The 23,189-nt window shown below is 51.6% G+C and overlaps 1 protein-coding gene across 2 annotated transcripts in view; it reads left to right on the forward strand.

Moving 5' to 3' along the window:
- GNG7 (G protein subunit gamma 7) overlaps positions 1-18,274 on the forward strand; it is a 210,193-nt gene extending 191,919 nt beyond the window's left edge. For both annotated transcript variants that reach the window (XM_038773058.1, XM_038773057.1), the window contains 2 exons: positions 11,635-11,753; positions 17,853-18,274. In XM_038773058.1, the coding sequence (XP_038628986.1) occupies positions 11,673-11,753; positions 17,853-17,978 (207 nt within the window). In that variant the 5' untranslated portion in view covers positions 11,635-11,672 and the 3' untranslated portion in view covers positions 17,979-18,274. The remainder of the gene's footprint in view (positions 1-11,634; positions 11,754-17,852) is intronic.
- Positions 18,275-23,189: the final 4,915 nt, after the last annotated feature.

The following is a 23,189-nucleotide window of genomic DNA, read 5'->3' on the forward strand; positions in this document are numbered from 1 at the left end:
GGGGGCCGCGACCCGAGGCCGTCCCAGGACGGGGCGAGGCGCGGGAGATTGGGACGGGGTTGAGCGTCCTCAGGGAGGTTTGTTTAAGAAAAAAGGAGGTGGAATTGTTTACCCTCTGCAAAAGCCCACAGCAGCATTGCAGAACAAACTGTGGTGGGAAAGGGGGGCGGAGAAAGATGTCGATTTTGCAGCGAGGAGCACCTGGACACTCGGATCTTTTGGAACTCGGGGTTTTTAAAATGCAAGTCTTTCGCGAAACTGCCGTCTGGTTTTATGGGCTATCTAGATCCTCTCTGAGCCTAGCCTCCCCAGGCCAACGCTCTCCTTTTGCCCAGTACTGTAGTCAAACTGCCCGTGTGGGTGCCAAGTGCCTTCACCCCATAGTAGATGATTTGGGGAGAATTGGGCTAGGGTCCCAATCAGTCAGTCATTGGTATTTACTGACCATGTGCAGAGCACTGGACTAAACGCTGGGAAGAAGGCGGTACTACAGAGGAGGTAGGCATGATCCCTGCCCATGCGGAGTTTACAGACTAGAGGATCTGGTCCCTGTCGCCTTTTTCCCCTCGGGTCTATAAACCTTTTGTGGGCAGGTAAACCCCTCCCCACAGCACCTGTATACATGTATATATGTTTGTACATATTTATTACTCTATTTTACTTGTACATATTTATTCTATTTATTTTATTTGGTTTATATGTTTTGTTGTCTCTCCTCCTTCTAGACTGTGAGCCTGCTGTTAGGTAGGGACCGTCTCTATACGTTGCAAACCTGTACTTCCCAAACGCTTAGTACAGTGCTCTGCACACAGTAAGCGCTCAATAAATACGATTGAATGAATGAATGAAGGTATCTACCAACTCTGTTACATTGCACTTTCCCAAGCGCTTAGTATTAGTACTCTGCACACAGTGAAGTGCTCAGTAGATACCACTGATTAATTATTTCCCTCCACCCCACCCCCGGTGGCCACTGCTGCATTTTGCTTAGGGCTGGGATTATCAACAGCATTGACTGAGCGCTTAATGTGCCAGAATACTGCATTGGGTGCCAGCAACATGCAAAGCACTGAACTGGGCACCTACTGCATGCAGAAACCCATGTTGGCCACCTCCAACACGCAGGGCATCTAACTGGGCACCTACTGCATGCAAGATCCCCTGCTGGCCACCTCCCACATTCAGAGCACTGAACTGGGCGCCTTCTGCATGCAAGAACCCATGTTGGCCACCTCCATCACGCAGAGCACTATCCTCAACCCGTACTGTGTGCAGAACACTGTCCTAAGTACCTATGGTGCTCAGTACCATGTGCAGAGGCCTGTTAGGTGCCTACAGCGTGCAATGCAAGGCTTTTGGGAACATACAACAGAAATTTTAAAAAGAGGGTCCCTGCCCTAAAGGACTCTAATGGGGAGAAGAATGGACCCAAACAATGGGGGAAAGAGTGACAGCAGAGATGGAAATGATAAAAAAACAAAGCAAGTAATTAAATAAACAAATAGCACTTCCCACCTCTAGCACCTCCCCTCCCCTTGGGTTTCCACCGGTTGCAGAGTCCAAGCAGCGGGGAGGCTTAGCTTCCAGCGAGCTAGACGGCGACCGAGGCGGTGGGCGAGAGGGGGATCCGAGCACGAGGACGTGCCCGATAGGGTGGGGGCTGGGGTCCGGAGGACGTTGCCCCTGCATGAGGGGCTCAAGGCCCAAGCCCCCCGAAAACACTATTCCCCCTCTGCCTCGTGGAGCGGGGCTCCGCTCTTGGCAAACCGGCTCCCTGGCCCCGTTCACCCGTTCCGTTGAATTGGGGAGTCGGCTGCTCTTGGGAGCTCAGAGGCTGGCTAAGAAGCAAGATATATTCTCTGGGTCCTTATTCTGAAACGCCCCCTGTGCAAAGGAAAATGCCGGATTTTTGATGACTGGGCAAATGGATGCCTCGACATTTAATGGATTTTGGCACGGTGATTATTTTGCTGAGTCACAAGCGGCAGGTGAATGAGACCGAAAATCCGGCCACCGAAACGCTGGGACCTCCCTCTCAACCCCGCCGCCCCCAATCCCCGCACCCCCCGTGCCGGTAGCCAGGAATCATCCTCCCCATAGCTCAGAAGATGTGCCCCTAAAGGGGGAGTTAGGGCATACAATACTTTCTAGGTTTACCCCGGTCCTGGCACTGAAGCCCTCCTTTTGGCCTGGCCTGCTTGTTGTGCAAGAGCGTCCTTAAAAGGATTTCGCTTTGGGTGGTGTTTACATTCTATCGAACGCTTTTTCCTCGTTTATTTTGGCTTTTCGTAGCTACTCCACCAGCCGCTGAAGCCCGGGACGAGACGTGTAGCCATCCGTGGCCTGCTATGGAGCTGGCTCCCGGTTGCTAATGACGCGGCCAGACAATTCTCCTCCTCTGGGAACTGAAGCTGTTTGGATGTTGGCCGGGTGAGGGCCTGCAGTGCACCCGGCATTGTCACCCTGTGCCCAGAAAACACCACGGGCGGGGGGTGTCCGTGCCCGCTGGCAGGTGCGGGTGGGGCAGGAGACCTGAGGCTTTCCCTCCTTCCTGGACTGGGGGGCGGAGGGGCAGAACCCACCCAGTTTGCACGGTAAGGGCCCTACACCTCTGTGGGTTGCCCCTGCAACGGGGGGGGGGCTGATGAATAAAGGCCGGATCCGTGGCCCACAGTTCCCCCAATTGCAGGGTCTAGCCAGGACTGGTACCGCATCTGGGGATGCCATGAGGAGGCAGGTTTTCTGGCTTCCACTCTAGAGGAAGAGCCCCAAGAGTTTAGAGAAGCAGCATGACAGAATGGATAGAGCACGAGCCTGGGAGTCAGAAGGTCATGGGTTCTAATTCCGACACCACCACCTGTCTGCTGGGTGACCTTGGGCAAGTCATTTCACTTCTCTGTGCCTCAGTTCCCTCATCCGTAAAAGGGGGATTGGGACTGTGAGCCCCACGTGGGACAGGGATTGTGTCCAACCTGATTTGTTTGTATCTGCCCCAGCGTTTAGTACAGTCCCTGGCACATAGTAAGTGCTTAATGATGATGATGATTGCATTTATTAAGTGCTTACTATGTGCAAAGCACTGTTCTAAGCGCTGGGGTGGTTACAGGGTAATCAGGTTGTCCCACGGGGGGCTCACAGTCTTAATCCCCACTTTACAGATGAGGTAACTGAGGCACAGAAAAGTGAAGTGACTTGCCCAAAGTCACATAGCTGACAATTGGCAGTGGAATTTGAACCCATGACCTCAGACTCCAGAGCCCGTGCTCTTTCCACTGAGCCACTCTGCTTCTCTAACAAGTAACAAATACCATCATGATGATTATTATTATTATTTAGGGCAATTGAAATTGCTCCTCTGGATCATGGGCTTGTGTGCCCCTATTTGTACAATCCACTTCAATCCAGTGCAATCCAATTCAAACTCCCCTAGAATACTGAGATAGAGTTGAATGTGGATGGGAGGGAGAGGGAGATTAGGGAGGAGGGTGCGCATTGGCTCCCTCCCCCTGCCTCCTGGCGACGTTACCCCTGAGCCATCCCGCACCCCAGATGAGTGTCGATCCTAAGGTTCCCTGGGGGAAAAGATGTCGCAGCCTCCTTTGATAGTCAGCGCCTGCCGCCCGCCCGTTTGCGCATTAGTGTGTTTACAAAGACAGCCCAGCTGTCTCTGGAAAGGTTCAAGGGGACCGGGCAGATGGAGCCATCCTGCCCCTCCCCCCGCCCCCTCCCCAAGCCAGCAGACAGCAGGGGCTTTCTGTGCTGCTGGGAGGGGAGGGGCGAAGCCAGTGCCGGGTTCAGGGTGGGGGCAATCTAGGCCACCAGCAATTTTCCCCCACCTCCAGGCCTGGTAATGCCAATGGGGCCTGAAGTGCAGCTACCAAAGAGCTCTATCATGAGGCCCCCTGGCCCTCCAACAGGACCAGTCCCGTTTGACTGACTGCTCAAGTGGTGGCCTGCCTCTCTGTCCACAGAAGAGTGGGGTCGGTCCTGCTGCTGAGCTCCCCTGGACACTGCTGCCTCATTTCCTCAGTGATGCTTCCAGCCTTAGTTCAGTCCTGGGGTTGGTCCCTCTGCTGAGCTCCCCGTGGCTCAGTGGAAAGAGTACAGGCTTGGGAGTCAGAGGTCATGGGTTCTAATCTCGGCTCTGCCACTTAGTGGCTGTGTGACTTTGGGCAAGTCATTTAATCAATCAATCAATCAATCGTATTTATTGAGCACTTACTGTGTGCAGAGCACTGTACTAAGCGCTTGGGAAGTACAAGTTGGCAACATATAGAGACAATCCCTACCCAGCAGTGGGCTCACAGTCTAAAAGGGGGAGACAGAGAACAAAACCAATCATATTAACAAAATAAAATAAATAGAATAGGTGTGTACAAGTAAAATAAATAAATAGAGTAATAAGTATGTACAAACATATATACATATATACAGGTGCTGTGGGGAAGGGAAGGAGGTAAGATGGGGGAATGGAGAGGGGGTGTGCCTCAGTTACCTCATCTGTAAAATGGGGATTAAGATTGTGAGCCCCACGTGGGACAACCTGATCACCTTGTATCCCCCCGGCACTTAGAACAGTGCTTTGCACATAGTAAGCACTTAACAAATACCATCATTATTGTTATTTTCCTCAGTGATGCCTCCAGCCTTAGTTCAGTCCAGTGGGCCTGCTTGGACAGAAAGGACTGTCCCTTTCAGGGGAGTGGGAGGGGCCCACCTCAGTGCCTGAAGCTGCTTGAAAACCCTGACCACGGTAAGGCCAGCATGTTGGGCTTCATAGCAGCATGGCTTAGTGGAAAGAGCACGGGCTTGGAAGTCAAAGGATGTGGGTTCTAATTCAGCTCCCTCACTTGTCTGCCATGTGACTTTGGGCAAGCTGTTTAATTTCTCTGTGCCTCAGTTACCTCATCTGGAAAATGGGGATTAAGACTGTGGACCCCACGTGGGACAACCTGATGACCTTGTATCTGTCCCAGCGCTTAGAACAGTGCCCGGCACATAGTAAGTGCTTAACAAACATCATAATTATTATCAATAGTAGTAGGCAGGGCCGCTTGGGGCTTAACACGTGTCCAGTCAATCAACCAGTCAATCGGTGAGCTTTGTTGAGCTTTTACTGTGTTGAGAATACTGTACTAAGTGCTCAGGAGAGTACAGTTCAGTTTGTAGGCCCGACCCCTGCCCCCAAGGAGCTTACAGTTACAGACAGACATTGAAAGAAATTACAGGAAGGGGAAGCGACTACAGAATATAAAGGTAATGAATACACAAGTGCTGTGGGGGTGGGGTGAGTACCTAATTGCATAGAGAACACTGGACTCTTCACCCTATCTTTGCAAATCGTGGGGAAAGACTCCCCTGGAAGGATGAGCAAAAACCCTTTTAGCCAAGGCTCTGTTGGAAGCGGCACTAAAAGAAACGAGGGTATCTAAGCAAGCAAAGACAGGGTCTTTTGACTTTTGGGATGCCTGTATTGACACATTTTATTTCTGGGCTGACCTGATCATGCATTGTGTTCGGTTCCTAATCGGGCAAAAAAACTGGCTCCTGCAGACTGGCAGGATAAGCAGGAAGTCGTAAAGTTGCGTGCCCAGGATTGGCACCACTCTGAGCGATCCATTTTCTCTGGCACCTGGCGCCCTCCCCCTCCCACACTCTCATCAGCATGAACAATGAATGCTTCATGGTGCGGCTGCCTCTGTAAGAGGAGCTCACATGTTCTCCTCGGATCTGTGCTTGTATGGACCGTGTCGCCGGGCACTCGACATCTGTTGGCTGTGCTATCTGTACCACTGCGTGTCCTGGAGAAAACTCTTCAGGCGCTAGCTTTGAAAGAGGGAGATCCAGCTGGCTCCCTGGAGCAGCTTTTGACCTGGCGTGAACTGGAGTCTCTGTGAGGGGGAGGGAGGGAGGAAGGGAGGGAGGCAATCCTGGCCGAAGAGTGAAATTAAGTAGAAGACGAATACCTCCTTGAATTGGTAGGGCCATGGTTTTATTTTCTCAAAGCATTTTCACATCACCCATCTCATTTTATCTTCTCACGACGTCCCGAAGAGGGAACCAGAGGCGGTGATCGTGATCCCCGTTTTACAGGTGAAGAGGCTGCAGCTCAGAAAGGTTACGAGATGTCCCTGAAGTCCTGCAGTGGGCAGAGCTGGGTCGAAAACACAGGTCTCATTACTCCCAGAACCATGCTCTTTCTACTAGGTGACACACTGCCTCGGGGGTGTATCCAGTAGGACTAGATGACCACCCCCTCCTCTCCACGTCCCCCGCGGCCCCTGTCTTTTCCCCACAGTCTGGCCCTCCCTTCCAAGGCAGCCCCTCTGGATGCACTCCTGAAGAAGGCCAGAATGTTAGCATTAAATAGAGCCAAAGACAGATTAGTTTGTTTTTTTATGGTATTTGTTAAGGGCTTACTATCTGTCAAACACTGTTCAAAGCATTGGATGCAAGTGAATTAGGTTGGACACAGTTTCTGTTCTGCATGGGGCTAACAGTCTAAGTAGGCTTTGCTCTGCTTTCCCTAATTAGAGACATAACATCTGGGCCTCCTGACCCCCACAGGAGGAGAAAGCCCAGGCAGAAAAGTGGATCCATAGATGGCCGTCTCTCATGATTGTTTCTGATTGCCCCTTGCAAACAACCGGATCAGGGTTCATTGCCACATGTGGGTGGGGAGGCGGGGTGGGGGGGGCAGGGGGAGAGGGCAAGGGGGGGTGGACACAGGGTAAAGAGGTTTGTTGCTTGTACCCCGTGCGGTGCTTGGGTTCAGTGTGTCTCCACGCTGGGTGTGGACATCACCTGAGAGCCTGCAAATGAATAACACCACCCAAAACAGAAAACAGGAGTTTCCCTTCAAAACTTGAGGCATTAAAAAAAAAGTTCAAGCCAAAATACATACACACACACTCTTTCTCTCTCTCTCTCTCCTCTCTCTCTCTCTCTCTCTCTCTCTCTCTCTCTCTCTCTCTCTCTCTCTCTCTCTCTCTCCCTCCCTCCCCCTCCCTCCCCCTCCCTCTCTCCCCCCCACAACACACCCTGAATTTCAGGAGTGGAATTTCTCATGAATCTTGAAGTTCAGTAGGAATTGAATGGCTGTGCCAAGTTAAACAAGTTACGGGTGCCATTCTGTTGACGCCCTTTTTAATGTCTATATTTAGACCATCTGAGTCATTTTTAAGCAGGACCAATGCCTGTTTTCCTTAAGCTAAGGGTTTTTGTACCTCCTTTGAAGCTAACTGCCTGGCAAATCAGTAGTGTTCCCACACTTTAGAGTAGTGCAGCAGGCTTGCGAGTTGTCCACACATAGGCCCATCTCATGCAAAGAGCGAGGTGTTTTCTAGGCTAAAGCCAAAATCTGAGTAGAAAGGAACTCCCTATGCCCTTACAGTGTTCTCGCCGGGCGGGGTGGCCCCTCTGTCCGACACCCTTCCGAATTTGCTCCTGGCCATCGGAGATGCCAGAGAATTGTCCCCAGGGAAATGGCCCCACACCCTCGCTCATCCCTCAGCAGTTGGTTCTCATCCTCCCTTCAAAATGCCCAGGATTCCCTGCCCTGTGACCTCATCCTGGTTTGCTCTGAGCCCCGGGTGAGTCACTGTCAGGTGATGTAAGGCAGCCCCACTGGGCCCCAGGCCACCTCTTGCCACTGGCATGTTGAATATCTCCAAGCAGGTCCCTGAAGGGAATGGGCAGGGATGGGTATTGATGAGCCACATATTCCCCTGGGTGATGTGAGCAGAAACTGGGGCAGAGGTGAACACTGTTTACCTGCCTTATGGAACGCCAGCTCTGCAGTCAGGATTTGGGGGACCCAGGGGGGTGGGGGGTTGCGACAGGGACTGTGTCCCCAGTGCTTAGTACAGTAGCTGGCTCACAGTAAGCACTTAACAAATACCACAGTTGGCTTAGTGGAAAGAGCACGGGCTTGGGAGTCAGAGGTCATGGGTTCTAATCCTGGCGCCATCACTTGTCAGCTGTGTGACTTCGGGCAAGTCACTTAACTTCTCTGTGCCTCAGTTACCTCATCTGCAAAATGGGGATTAAGACTGTTAGCCCCACCTGGGACAACCTGATAACCTTGTATCTCCCCCAACGCTTAGAACAGTGCTTGACACATAGTAAACGCTTAAGAAGTACCGTCATTATTATTATCTTCTAGATTGTAAACCTGGTGTGGACAGGGATTGTCTCTCTTTATTAGTGAATTGTACTTTCCAAATTCTTAGTACAACTCTCTGCACACAGTAAACGCTCAATAAATAAATACGATTGAATGAAGGAGCCCATTTTCGACCCAGATTTAAATCAGGTGGGGAAAGTGGGGCCATAGAAGAGCAGGGCGTCGTGGGTGGAAGCGGTGGGGGGGGGGGGGCACCAAAACAGGCCCCACCCTCACTGACTAGGTGACTGGGAAATCATGCCTATGCACCTCCATCTCCTCATCCCTGAAGTGGACCCCCACAACCCTTGCTTCCCTGCCAGACTGGTAGGAGTGGCAATTAGAACAAGAATCAATGTAACAACCTAGTTCTAGTGAAAGGTCTGAAAGAGGTGGTGGTATTTAGTAGAATATCTTACACACAGTAGATGCTAAATGAATACCGTTGATTGATTGGTGTAGCTGAAGGAGATTGGTAAAGTATTGGAGAGTTGTAGTAATATAAATAGTATTTGTTAAGCACTGTGTGCAGTTGGGAGAGTACAAAAAAACAGAGTTGGTAGATACATTCCCTACCCACAATGAACTTACAGTCTACAGCTCACTAAGCACTAGGAAAGAATGTGCACATAAGGTCTGAAAACACGGCAAGGCCTTGGGAAGTTATGTTCCATTTTGGTCACTTATTGGGACGTACCCTTCCTTAGCAACCCCAATTTTATGATCAGAAATCTCCCCCTTCCCCACAGGAATCCTCACCTCCTCCCTTCCTTAAGGAGAGCCCACTCTTGGGGAATCCAAAGACGGTCAGGCCGTAGGAAATGAAAGTCAGGGCATCTTGTTTGGGCTCTGGTAGTTGCAACTGGGTTTTCAGGCCCCTGCCATGCCTATGGGCAATGTTTCGTGAAGAGCTGCTGCTGCTTTGCTTCAGCTTCACTTGCCCTCACGCGTCCTTTTCGTTTTGAAAGCGTGGCAGCCTATCCCAGGTGAGGAATTAGGGGAAGCTACTCCATCGTCGGCGTTGCTGGGCTAGGGGTGTGCAGGAAAGGGCAGGTGCAGATTCGTAAACAGGGCCCCCTCGTGCTGCAGCTGGGCAAGAGATGGGGGCTGACGTTGGCCAGTACTGACAACATGGGACCCACTGACCCCAGGACTGAGAGGAAAAAAAGCAGGCCGAGAACCAATGACGATCACCAGTCTGGTGCCCAATTTCTCCTGCAGGACCTACTGGAAAGAGGTTTCCAGGTGGACCAGAGTATCTTGCTGGGCAGCCACGGTGCAAGATGGGTTAGGATTTCTAACCAATGATGATTGCGCTTCCTCCTGGCCCCCCACCCCCGTTGGATTGTACGCCTCAGTAATGACTTAGAGCAGGTGTCCAATGCAAACTCTGATCCTTGAATGTTCAGTGTCCGACTTTTAATGGCAACCAGGTGTCACTTGCATTTTGTGAAGGAGAGGAGTGTGCTTTTCCCCTTTTATATCCAAGTGTAATAATAGCAGTGATCCTTGTGGTATTCGTTCAATGCTTACTACGTGCCTAGCATTGTACTAAGTGCTGGAGTAGATACAAGTTCTTCAGTTTGGACACGGTCCCTGTCCCACATGGGGCTTGTTATGATCACGGAACGTGTTGGCCAACTCTGTTGTATTGGACTCTCCCGAGCGCTTAGTACAGTGCTCTGCCTGCAGTAAGTGCTCAGTAGATACCACTAGTTGATTGATTGATGGATTGATGGGGCTCACAGTCTAAGTGGAAGAGAGGACAGATTTTGAATCCCTCTTTTACAGATGAGGAAACTGAGCTCCAGAGAAGTTAAGGGACTGCCCAAGGTCACACACACGGCAGGCAAGTGGCAAAGATAGGATTAAAACTCAGGTCCTCAGACTGCCAGGCCCGGGTTCTTTCCACTAAGCCTTGCTGCTTCTCATCTTCCAACCAAACTGAACCTGGACCTTACTCCGAGTGAGAGGGGTCTCTGTCTCACAGAATAAAACTCAGCAGCAGCAGCAGCAGCAACATTTGCCTAAGCATCCATTGAATGCAAAATCCATTACAGGGCATCTGTGGAATACGGAGCTCCATGCTACAGAGCACTGTCCTGGACTACTACTGTGGGCAGAGCACTGCCTTGGGACATAAAACAAGTAAATGACACAGTCCCTGCTTTCTAGGAGTTTGTAATCTAATAGGAGAAACAAGTGCTTAGGACTGGGCCTGGCACATAGTAAGGGCTTAACAAATACCATAAAAAAAAATGGACACAAACAGCCAAACAAAACTCCAGTAGATAAAAGAGTTGACCTAAAGGATAAAAACAAAAGGAAGCAATGAAGTAAATAATGAGCAAACAGATACACACCTGACTGTTGAAATGGCTGAGGGAGATGACAGCCTGGGACAGAGGGCTCGACTGGGGAAAGGCCTCCTTGAGAAAGAGGGTTTTTAGCAGATTTTTTAGGAAGGGAGGAATGTGGTTTGCCAGATTTGACCAGTGAGGTGGTGGTGGGTGGGGGGGGGGGTGGTGAGCAATGCAACACAAAACCCCAAACCTCTAGAGTGTGAACTTGTGGACAGGGAACATGTCTACCAATTGTGTTATATTGTACTTTCCCAAGTGCTTAGTACAATGCTCTGCACTCAATATATACCATTGATTGATCGATTGATTGATTTAAGTAGCACAAGCCAATTTAGAGGCTCAGCTCCATGGCTCTGCCGGGAAGGATTCAGCATCGGCCCACAAGCCGTTAACCCATGGGGCTGACAGTTCGGCCGTGGGGTGACGCTACCAATTGATGGTATTTATTGAGCATCTACTGTGGGCAGAACATGGTAGTAAGCACCTGGGAGAGTGCTTACCTGGGAGAGTGTGCTACGGGTCGTCCCTGAAGCCCTGGCCTGGCCAAAAGTGACAGTATCCACCCAGCTCTTGGCCATCCCTGTCAACTCCAAGCACGTCCCAACTGAAGTGGCTGCAGAGCTGGATGGACATAGCAGTGTGGTCTAGTGGTTAGAGCTTGGGCCTGGGAGTCAGGAGGACCTGGGTTCTAATCCTGACTCCACCACTTGCCTGCTGTGTGACCTTGGGCAAATCACTTCATTTCTCTGTGCCTCAGTTACCTCATCTGTGAAATGGGGAATAAGACTGTGAGCCCCATGTGGGACAAGGACTGTGTCCAATCTTCTAGACTGTGAGCCCGTTGTTGGGTAGGGACCGTCTCTATATGTTGCCGATTTGTACTTCCCAAGCACTTAGTACAGTGCCCTGCACAAAGTAAGCGCTCAATAAATACGATTGAATGAATGAATGAATGAGCCTGATAAACTTGTATCTACCCCAGCGCTTAGCACAGTGCCTGACACATAGTAAGTGCTTAACAAATACCATAAAAAAAAGAACAGCCATCACAGCACCTTCTCCCCTCTCCTTCTGGATCCAGACCTTATTGTGTCGCTTTCATTTCAGCTTTCTCAGCAGCATAGGCCCAGAGCTGATGGCCAGCAATGTCTACAACTAACAACATAGCGCAGGCCCGGAAGCTGGTGGAGCAGCTCCGCGTTGAGGCCGGGATCGAACGGATCAAGGTGAGGGAATGGGGCCGGAGGGGTTGGTGGGGGGAAGGGGAGTGTGGAGAGCCACCTCCAGGGAGTGAGTGAGGAGCGAGGGAGGGGCGAGGGGGGTGATCCCAGGTCAGGCACTAACATGCTCACTTCCCCAGCCCCAAAAAATGGCCTTTTCCCAGCCCCACAGGGAGGCAGCCGAGGGCTTCTGGGGATACCATCTTGTGTAATTCAGTTGCCCTTGGAAGGTCCCCGGGCTGTGCCAGTGACTTGGGCATACATAAGCAGTGACACCAAGACGCTTGGAGGAACAGGGTGATAGTGGACCTCCTGGGCACCTGTCCTTGTGGTGAACATTAAACCATTCAACACCTCTAGACTGTGAGTTCGTTATGGGCAGGGATTGTCTCTCTTTATTGCTGTATTGTACTTTTCCAAGTGCTTAGCACAGTGTTCTGTGCACAGTAAGCACTCAGTAAATGATTAAATGAATGAATAAATGAGCACCTCCCCTCCACCCACCCCCGCTGCAAAATAAGGCCTAACTTTCCTTCTGGAGACCCACTATGGGCCATTCATCCACAAATTCATTCATTCATTCATTCAATCGTATTTATTGAGCACTTACTGTGTGCAGAGCACTGTATTAAGCACTTGGGAAGTACAAGTCGGCAACATATAGAGACGGTCCCTACCCAACAACAGGCTCACAGTCTAGAAGGGGGAGACAGACAACAAAACAAAACAAGTAGACAGGTATCAAAATCATCAGAACAAATGATAATAATAATAATAATGGCATTTATTGAGCGCTTGCTATGTGCAAAGCACTGTTCTAAGCGCTGGGGAGGTTACAGGGTGATCAGGTTGTCCTTCGTGGGGCTCACAGTGGCTCAGTGGAAAGAGCACGAGCTTTGGAGTCAGAGGTCATGGATTCAAATCCTGGCTCCGCCAATTGTCAGCTGTGTGACTTTGGGCAAGTCACTTAACTTCTCTGTGCCTCAGTGACCTCATCTGTAAAATGGGGATTAAGACTGTGAGCCCCCCATGGGACAACCTGATCACCTTGTAGCCTCACCAGTGCTTAGAACAGTGCTTTGTACATAGTAAGCACTTAATAAATGCCATCATCATTATTATTATTATTATTACAAATGAGGTAACTGAGGCACAGAGAAGTTAAGTGACTTGCCCAAAGTCACACAGCTGACAATTGGCAGAGCCGGGATTTAAACCCATGACCTCTGACTCCAAAGCCCGGGCTCTTTCCACCGAGCCACACTGCTTTTCTGAATAAAAGCTATTAAAGCTATATGCACATCATTAACAAAATAAATAGAATAGTAAATATGTACAAGTAAAATAAATACAGTAATAAATCTGTACAAATATATATACAAGTACTGTGGGGAGGGGAAGGAGGTAGGGCAGGGGGATGGGGAGGAGGAGAGGAAAAAGGGGGCTCAGTCTGGAAAGGCCTCCTGGAGGAGGTGAGTTCTCAGTAGGACTTTGAAGGGAGAAAAAGAGCTAGCTTGGCGGGTGTGTGGAGGGAGGGCATTCCATTCCAGAGGGAGGGCATTCCATTCCAGGGGAAGGACATGGGCCGGGGGTCGACGGCGGGACAGGCGAGAATGAGGTACAGTGAGGAGGTTAGCGGCAGAGGAGCGGAGGGTGCAGGCTGGGCTGTAGAAGGAGAGAAGGGAGGTGAGGTAGGAGGGGGTGAGGTGATGGAGAGCCTTGAAGCCAAGAGTAAGGAGTTTTTGCTTGATTCGTAGGTTGACAGGCAGCCAGCCACTGGAGATTTTTGAGGAGGCGAGTGACATGCCCAGAGCGTTTCTGCACAAAGATGATCTGGGCAGTAGAGTGAAGTATAGACTGAAGTGGGGAGAGACAGGAGGATGGGAGATCAGAGAGGAGGCTGATGCAGTAATCCAGTCGAGATAGGATGAGAGACTGAACCAGCAAGGTAGCAGTTTGAATGGAGATGAAAGGGCGGATCTTGGCGATGTTGTGGAGGTGAGACTGGCAGGTTTTGGTGACAGATTGGATGTGTGGGGTGAATGAGAGAGCGGAGTCGAGGATGACACCAAGGTTGCGGGCTTGTGAGACAGGAAGGATGGTAGTGCCGTCAACAATGATGGGAAAATCAGGGAGAGGGCAGGGTTTGGGAGGGAAGATAAGGAGTTCAGTCTTGGACATATTGAGTTTTAGATGGCGGGCAGACATCCAGATGGAGATGTCCTGAAGGCAGGAGGAGATATGAACCTGGAGGGAGGGAGAGAGAGCAGGGGCAGAGATGTAGATTTGGGTGTCATCAGCATAGGGATGATAGTTGAAACCGTTGGAGCGAATGAGTTCACCAAGGGAGTGAGTGTAGATAGAGAACAGAAGGGGACCAAGAACTGACCTTTGAGGAACCCCTACAGTAAGGGGATGGGAGGGGGAAGAGGAGCCCACAAAGGAGACTGAGAATGAACGGCCAGAGTGATAAGAGGAGAACCAGGAGAGGATGGAGTCTGTAAAGCCAAGGTTGGATAGCGTGTTGAGGAGAAGGGGATGGTCCACAGTGTTGAAGGCAGCTGAGAGGTCGAAGAGGATTAGGATGGAGTAGGAGCCGTTGGATATGGCAAGAAGGAGGTCATTGGTGACCTTTGAGAGGGCAGTTTCAGTGGAGTGTAGGGGATGGAAGCCAGGTTGGAGGGGGTCAAGGAGAGAGTTGGTGTTGAGGAATTCGAGGCAGCGGGTGTAGACAACTCGTTCTAGGAGTTTGGAAAGGAAGGGTAGGAGGGAGATAGGGCGATAACTAGAAGGGGAGGAGGGGTCAGGAGAGGGTTTTTTTAGGATAGGGGAAAAGTGGGCATGTTTGAAGGCAGAGGGGAAGGAACCAGTGGAGAGTGAGCCATTGAAGATGAAAGTTAAGGAGGGGAGGAGGGAAGGGGCAATCTGTCCTCTTGAACCACTGGTATTTTCTGTTTTGGGGCCTGTTCTGCCCGAAAGATAAAGATCACCCCCCTCTTCCCCTCCCTTGGGCACATATTGATGCAAAGCGCTGAGCTTGGAGGCACAGAACTTTTTCTCCCTTGAAGATGTCACTGTCATCTTTTTCCCCCTCTTCCTGCTGGCTTGCCCTCACACCGGGCATTGAACCAGCGTTCGCTCTGGGGAAAGTGGACAGTGTGACCTGGCAGACTCCTAGATCTGTCTACCCTGGTTTTATGGGCCAGGATGGCCCCATGCCAGCAGCGGGAGGGAAGAAGGAAGTTCCTGGCAGAGGGGGAAGCCGGAGTCTGCAGACTTGCGCCCAGAAGGGAGGAGAGGGATACACGATTGTGAAAAAAATCACTTCCGATCAGTCCTCAGAGCAGGCAGGATCTCTGGATCCCCACTGGAAGCCCCAGCCAAAGCCAACCGAAGGCCAAATCCTCGGCCCAGGTCTGGGGGCGTTCCTTCTGGTCAGCGGAGGATGGAAGGGCTTCCTGGCTGCAGTGGGTTTCCTTCTGTGAACTGCTGGCAGCCAGAGAGTTTATTCATCCCGGCCTTTTGATGTGCTGAGGGGTGGCTGTCTTTGTGGTTCTGTGTTTGTGTGTGTGTGGGGGGGTTGTCTTTCCCCCTCACCCCGCTTGCAAATCCAGTCTTGAGGTTTGGGGGCTCCTGAAAACAACCACCAGACTCCAGACACACCAGCATTGCGCCATCCAAGTGGCTGGCTTGGTGGAGGCCAAACAAATTACAGGTCTCCCCAGATCAGACATGGCTGAGTCTGTAAGTAGAGTGCTAAGCATATATTAACTTTCGGCTCCCAAACTCAGCAGGCACCGAGGGGGAGCAGAGGTGTGTCCCTGGCGTTTATAGAATGAGCTTACTGTAAAAGAGGGGGGAGGAGAGGGTGGAGCCGGTGGAGAAAGAACAAAAACACAGTCGCCACAACACTATTCCAACCCTATTTCCAGGGTCTGGAGACTATTTTTACAATCTGGGCCGGTTTATTTTAAAATCAGCCCCACAGAAACCAAACTTTGTCCCAGCAATCAATTAGATAGCCTCAGGAGATGCTAGGTTAGAAACAGGCCCTTGGGTCCACTTTGGCACGGGGAGGGAGGGAGGTAGAAAGAGAGAAGCCTTGATTCTTTAGCTCCCGTATCACCCAGGTGGGTTTTTTCACGTGAATTTTCTCCTTCCCAATCCTGGTTTCCCAAGGGCAAAGAAGAGCCAGAGTCCCCGGCACTAGTTCGTTGTGGGCAAGGAATGTCACTGTTTATTGTTATATCTTACTTTCCCAGGTGCTTAGTACAGTGCTCTGCACACAGTAAGCGCCCAATAAATACAATTGAATTGAATGAGTGAATGAGAGTGAATGTAAATCCAGCGGTTCCCCCTCCTGCCTTTAAGGGATGAGGAGGAGGGAGTACAGGCCAGCCTGTGTGCTATCCTCTCCCCTCCAGCGCCCCCCCCACCTCGGGGGGGGGGGGGGGCCTAGCTGTGTGCTCTTCCTGCTGGCCACCTGTGGCAATGGGTTTTTCAAAGGCCCGCCAGTTCAGACGTCAGCCTTTCCAAATGCTGATTAAATCTGCCTTTCCTAGAGGATTCCTCCTCCTCCGCCAAAGCAGCAAGTCTGGTCTCCACTTCTGCCCCATCCACACCCAGACTCCCTGTCTTCCAACCCCAAATCAGGAGATGGAGCTCGGGAAAGGGTCATCTGGCCAGACTTTGGAGGGGAAAGCTTTCTGCTGATGAGATGGGAGTCCAGGACAGTCCCAGCCAGAGCTGGCAGCCAGATTCTGAGGCAGGAAAAGATTTGGGATCCAAATTCCCCAGGTCTGGGCCCTCTCAAAGAAATTCAGCAGTCTCAGTTTCCTCTTCCGTTTTCTTTCTGCCTGGTTTTCTGGGGGATGTGGAATTGAGAAGGGAGTGGGTTGGTAGGGGGCTTCTCAGATGGTATGCACTACAGGCAGGTGTCTCTGTTCTCTTGACAAGCTGGGGAGAAGTCAGACAGCCAGGGGTTTTTTATTATCTTTTTTTTATACTGCTCCCCCTCAGGACACAGCTCTGTACTAGCTGCTTGAGGTAGAAATTAGAAAAGAGACACAGTCCCTCCCGACCCTCCACCGGGAGATCACAGATGAATGGGCTGGAAAAGGAGGAGAAGGCTGTGGTCAGTGGCGGGGAGGGGGTGGCCCCACCAGGGAGAAGCACCAAATGGGAAAGCCTCGGCTTCTCAGTTATTGAAACCAAGCGAGCAGGCCGACCCACACAGCGGAGTCCGGCAGACCGTGTGGTGTCCGTGCGGCCCGGCCCCTGGGCCAGCTCACCCCCAGGGAGCTAGACAGAGGACGCCACCCGCTTCTCTGGGATGTTCTCACCACCCCCAGCCATGGAGGCGCCAGGGTTGATTCTCAAGTGCCCCGCTCCTTCTCTACCTTCCCCCTTAAAAGAAAGTCCTTGGCTGCTCCGGCCTAGAGATATCCACTCGGAGCTGGGCCTGGCCCAGATTTTTCCACCCTTCTCAGGGGCAACCCCAGCCCTGGGAATGGGGGCACGGGAAGAGGTCTGTTTAGCGCACTGGAGGAAGAGCTCTTGGACTCCACCCTGGGACGAACAGGAGCCCCCGCCTCCAGCCTCACCTTGAAGATGATTTTTTAAACCTGATCAAAGGGACGTGCTTTTGGCTTGAGTTCCACCTCTCTCCCTCTTTCCTGTTGCAGTCTCTGAGTGAAAAATAGTGTGCAGGAGAGGTGAAGCCCTACCCAAGGGCAACTTCTCTCGGGAGAACACTTTTGCACACTTGGGCTCTGCTTTGTACATTTGACTTGTGGAGTTCTAAATATCAGCTCCAACCATCGCCTCACCTCCTGCCCACCCCTCAAATCGACTCCTTCTATGAGGAATAAATCAGTGTTCATGGCCGTCCCCCAGTCCCCAAAGGGCACTTGGAGCACTTTGGCCCTTTGGGGTCTGACAGAGGGGATCATGTCCATAGCTGAACAGGGGGGAAGGAAGTTCTGGGTCCCCCCTTCCTTATCTATGTCATTGGCAGCCCCTGCAGCCTGGACAGCCATAACTTTGTGTACCTCTCTCTCCATTTCTCCTTCCATGTGTCCCGTCCCCTCCTCTCCCCCTATCCAGGTCTCCAAAGCTTCCTCCGAGCTCATGAATTACTGTGAGCAGCACGCCAGGAGTGATCCCTTGCTGGTTGGAGTTCCTGCCTCGGAGAACCCCTTTAAAGACAAAAAGCCGTGTATCATCCTATAGTTCTGCTCGCCTGTGCTCACCCGGGGTCCTCTTACTCTCCCTCTGTCCCTCCATCCTTCTGGGCTGCAGGGATACCATTCGGTAGTAATTCCAAACCACTTCTCAAATTCTCCAAAAGTTTCATGGTGGGTGGGGGGGAGGGGGGGAGTAAGCCTACCCACATAGAGGGCTTGACCCCAGATGTTAAATTAAAGTGGAATATATCCGAACCTAGCCACACCCCCACACCCCTTCACAGGAAAGCCAGGACAGGGGTGACTGGGGGCTGGGGCAGATTGGAGGGGCTTCAGTCTCAAGGGTGGGCAGGGGGAGGGAGGAGGAGGAGGGAGCGATCGGTACTGATTGAACATCCTGTTCCTGGGCCAAAGTGGGTCCAGTGGAGAGAGGGAACATTGTCACATGAGCCCGGAGAGGCATGGGAGGGAGGATTTGGATTCCATTTCAATTGGCTGATTGATCCAAGACTGTCAAACTGGTGGATTGGGATTTCTCGGGCAGATCTATGATTGGGGTGAGGGTGGGAGGGCATTGATTTTTTTTTTTTAGAAAAAGAAACTTGATCTTTCATTTTTTAAAAACAAGAAATGGATATGACACATCCACTAAATTCAGAATTGGGTGGGGATTTAGGGAAAAGCAATTTTGACAGCTGTATTGTAACATGTAACGATCCTATGAAGCTTTTTGCAGGGGGTGGGGGGAGGAGGGGATGGGGGCGGGGGGTGGGGGGGCAAAAGACGCAACTGCGTATAAACCATCACCCAGCCAAACAGCATTGGTAACCAGATGGGTGTGAAGTGGGCAGGGGTGGGGCTGTCGGTATTCCTAACAGTAGCCCAGCCATCCCCGGTGGCCGATTTGTGTCCCGGGACTCGGCCGTTTGGATTACCCAGTGTGTGCGCGCGTGCGCGTGGGTGCTTGGGTGCTTGTGTGTGTTTGTGTGTGTGTATGTGTGTGTGTGTGTGTGTGGCTTTGTTTTTTGAGCACGAGGAGCTGATGTGGGTTTTTTAAGCCCTTTGATCCTATTTCGGTCTGTCCTTTTCTTGGCACGTTGTTTCCCCAGCGAAACTACTGGTTGCGGGATTTCTCTTCTGTTTCCAGTGGCTAGTGAAGCTGTCTTTCCTCTTTCTTCTCTTTAACTGTTTATAAATGGATTGCAGAGTCTTTTATTTAAGCTCTCCCCTTCAGACCATCCAGAAATTACGTGCCCCAAAACACTAAAACCAAGTGTCCCACCCCATGTAACAGGGTGATGATCGGCCGCTTGAAGCCCAGGAGTCTGTTTTTTATGCTTAGAGTTCAGCGCTCCTTCCCCTCATCCTGACCCCCTCAGGAATGTGCGATGCCCCCAGAATCTCTCTCGGTTGGTTTTCGCTCTGTGGGGAAGTGTTTCCTTCTTTTTAGGGTTCCCCATTTCACCAGACGATGCAGTCTGGGGATGAATTTGCTAGAGTGGCAGGGTGGAGATGGGGGCATGACTCCGGCTACCTATTAGCCCAGCTTTACTATCCAGCTATCCCTACTGTTTGTCAGAGGGCATGGGGGTAGGCTGATCAGGGCCACAGCTGGAAAACTCCTTCGGAAGACCCCCAACTCCTTGATCTTCTGGCATTCCAGGCCCGGGCAGGGAGTGGGGTACTAGAACCTAAGAGGACATTTGAACCTCCACGCAGCTGCCCCAACTCTCGCCAGGTCCCCGGGCACTGCCCCTCCGTATTACTGCTGGCAATCTGGCAGGTACTTTAGTGGGCAGGCGGGGAGGAGGCAGGGAGAGACCCAGGGACCCAGGTTCCTCCCAGCCCATTTCCTACTCCCTCGCTAAATCTTTCTGCCTAGGGCCGGGACAGATACTCTCCTCTCCCTGGCCCCGACCCCACCAACCCCCATCGCCAGTCTCACACCCACCCATGCACACATGCAGGCCTGCACACATTCTGAGTTCTTCCAGGCACCATCATCCCAGTCAAGGCTTTGTGAATGCAATGCACGTCCCGCTCTGACCCTGGGGGGCAAGTGTCAATTGTCAGAGGGGATGAGAGGGAGAATTTGGAGGAGGAAGAGGAGGATAGCCCCCAGCCTCCTCACTTCCCCTCCCCACCTTGTCCCCTTTCCAGAGGGGAATACCTACAGGCCACAGGAGTCAGCTTGAGGCTTGGGGCTATGCTGGAGCAACGCTAGAGCAGCAGAGACTGAGTGGGGCAGCAAGGAACTGACTGAGTTTCAAGCTCATCGCCCCCAACCCCCACACCCCGAACTGTCAAGAGCCGTCTCAACCCCCAGAGTAGATGATTCCCTGTGGGAAATGGGGTGTTCCCGGCCGTCGGGAAGGTTAGGAAACAGGGAAGCTTCCGTGAGGCCCTTGAGGCCCAACAGCTTCTCTTGGTCCAAATGCAGCTCCCAAAGCTTGAGTCTGCCTGCTTTGCACACACCAGAGTGGGTTGTGAGTGGGTATTCCTCAGGCCACAGATCGGCCCCATATCTCTGCACCACAGCCTCTTCTGTTTGCCCAAGAGAAAGTGGCGGGGGGGGTCATGCCAGTCAGTGCCACAACTGGAATCTCAGCCCAGCGCCCCTCCTGACCTTTTGTCACTCCTGTTCCAGCAGGGAGTGAGGAAGTTAAGAAGCTAGGTTAGGGGGTGTACAAACCAAGCCTGTGCCTGCACCCATCCCCACCTCCCATCCCCAAACACACCAAGCCCAACCCCAACCACATAGCATGGGACCAGGGCCACGAGGAGATTCCAAAAAAATTTAAGCTTCCCTTCTAATTGGGGGCAAAGACTTCTACCTAGATCCAATCAATCAAGCTTGTTGTGGGCAGGGAATGTGTCTGTTTATTGTTATAGTGTACTCTCCCAAGAATTTAGTACAGTGCTCTGCACACAGTAAGCACTCAATAAATACGATTGAATGAATGAATCAGTGGTATTTATTGAGAGCCAACTGTGCGCAGAGCACTATACTGAGTGCTTGGAAGAGAACAATCTAGTTGTTAGACGTGAGCCCTGCCCTCAAGGAACTTTCCATCAAGTGAATTCCAAGTCGAAACCGTTCCTTGTTCACGATCAGTGTGTCCAGGGCTCATCTTCTTCTGATATTTGCTTCTTTTCTAACCCCACCTTTCCCTATCTCCACCCCCCACCACCATCCAAGTTTCAAATTTCTCATTCCTCCCCTGGGTTCCAGTAGTGGTTTGAAGGCTCAGACGGGGGCAGGCCAAACCAAGCAAGTGGCAGAGTGTGTTTTCCACTTCAAACATACCATCTCCCAACCTTTCCCTGTGGCGGGATTCCTGGATTCCAACACGCCTGGCTCTCATTGGCCTCTTTCTTCTCTCCCTCTGCTCTCTTCTGAGGGGACACAGGGGGAAAGATGGGAGAGGGAAGATGGTCCAGTTCGGGCCGATGAAGGGACAGGGATCCAGAGAGCAGAAGTTTAGCAGTTAACAGTCCCAGGTGGGTGGATGGGATGGGAATCCCCCCCTGCCACAGCCTCCCCCTTCCCCTTACCCCTTGCTGTCCAGCTAGCTGATGCCGGGTCTAGCCAACAGATTCAGGCTGGGGAAGAGAGCCATGTCTAGCAGCCGGTGATGGCCCCTGTGCATAACGGGCTCCCAGATGCTCATGCAACCTCGTTGTGGGTGGGGAATGTGTCCGCTTATTGTTCTGTCGTACTCTCCGAAGTTCTCAGTATGGTGCTCTGCCACGGTACGTGCTAAATAAATACGACTGAATGGCGTTCCGTTCGTTAGGCTGGGCCCGCAGCGGAACGTGATGATGTCGAACGGAACCTAGGTAGAGCTGTTTCTGAGACCCCATTCTTGCTCCAGGACCACCGTGGTCCCCTCACCCGTCTCTTAAAGTGCGGGCATCGTGTCCAAGATGCAGAATTAGGCAGCAGGAGACGAGCTGGAGGAAGGCTGGCAGTTTAAAATAAAAATACCAGACATCAAAAGCCATCCTGTGCCATATCCATTCTGGGCCAGGGACGGTCCAGCTGAAAACTAGAATTTCCTCCATAAAACCGGAACATGAGCAGGTGGTGGCACAAGAGGACTGGGAGAGAGCTTGAGAGTGAAGGGGAAGGAAAGAGAAGGCCCCAGATTTGGGGCATCTGAGGTGCTTACAACTGGAGATGCTCTAGCTATCAAACTATCATCCGGTTTCCCGCCTTCCTCCAGTCCCCAGAGCAAATCCCAGTGTTCATAGTGTCTTTGAGATGGTTTTGTAGAGCATAAGTGTAAGTGCAAATTATAGTAACTGCTTGTAGCTTTTCTGTTTGTGCATTTGCCAAAATCAAAAGGTCTTTCAGGACTTTGGTTTTGTTTTGTTCTGACATGCTCCAGGTGGCAAGAGCTTTGGGCTCTTAGTGATGGCAAAGCCCAGGCCTTGGGGGGAGAAAGAGAAAGAGAGACAGAGTGAGAGAGACGTGCCTGCCCTGAATTTGTGGAGCTACACTGTTACCACAAACTTAAGAAAAAAAAATCAAAGGCCTCCCTCCAAAAAGGGGGGTCGAAGAGAGGAAGTGGAGTTTCTATTTCATCTCTAAACCCTGATCAAGGTTTCCCCTGGGGGGGCGGAGGGATTTCCAGCTGGGTGATGATGTTATTGTTGAAAACCAGTGAGGCTGGTGGGAGGGGGGAGTGGGGAAGATGAAATCTTAGTGGAGTGGTCCATGATGATCCATTTCTAGATTCCTCTCCCTTCTCTGTCTCCCTCTCTCTCTCTCCCCCTCTCCCTCACTTCCTTCCTCCCCCTCCCACCCCTCTCCCACCCCAGGGCTGCCTATCATGCCAGGGCACACAGGGTCCTGTGGAAAGAGCTTGGGTCTGTGAGTCAAGAGGCCTGCTGATGGCCTTAAGCAAGTCACCAAACCCACAAAGTGAGATAGATGATGTGAAAGTGTTCCATCAAGTCAAGGGATTTACAATGAGTATCATTATTATTGCCCACCTCCAACCTGACTCAGGCCATACAGGAACAAGAGCGGAGGACTTTCCTTTCCTCTAAGAAAGGAGTCCCGCCTCTTTGGTCCTGTGGAAGTGATGCCAGAGGCCCCCGAGATCTTAAAATTGGGTTGTGAGGGGTGGGAGGGGGGGTTCTTTAACACACCCCTCCCCCAGGCCACTGCTCAGGCCCCATTCCCCCTCACAGCTTTAAGGGAGACCAGACTGTTCCCCCTTCCATGGGAAGCTCGAGAAGAGTCCATTTG

Source organism: Tachyglossus aculeatus, chromosome X1 (assembly GCF_015852505.1).
Source record: "Tachyglossus aculeatus isolate mTacAcu1 chromosome X1, mTacAcu1.pri, whole genome shotgun sequence".
NCBI lineage: Eukaryota > Metazoa > Chordata > Mammalia > Monotremata > Tachyglossidae > Tachyglossus > Tachyglossus aculeatus.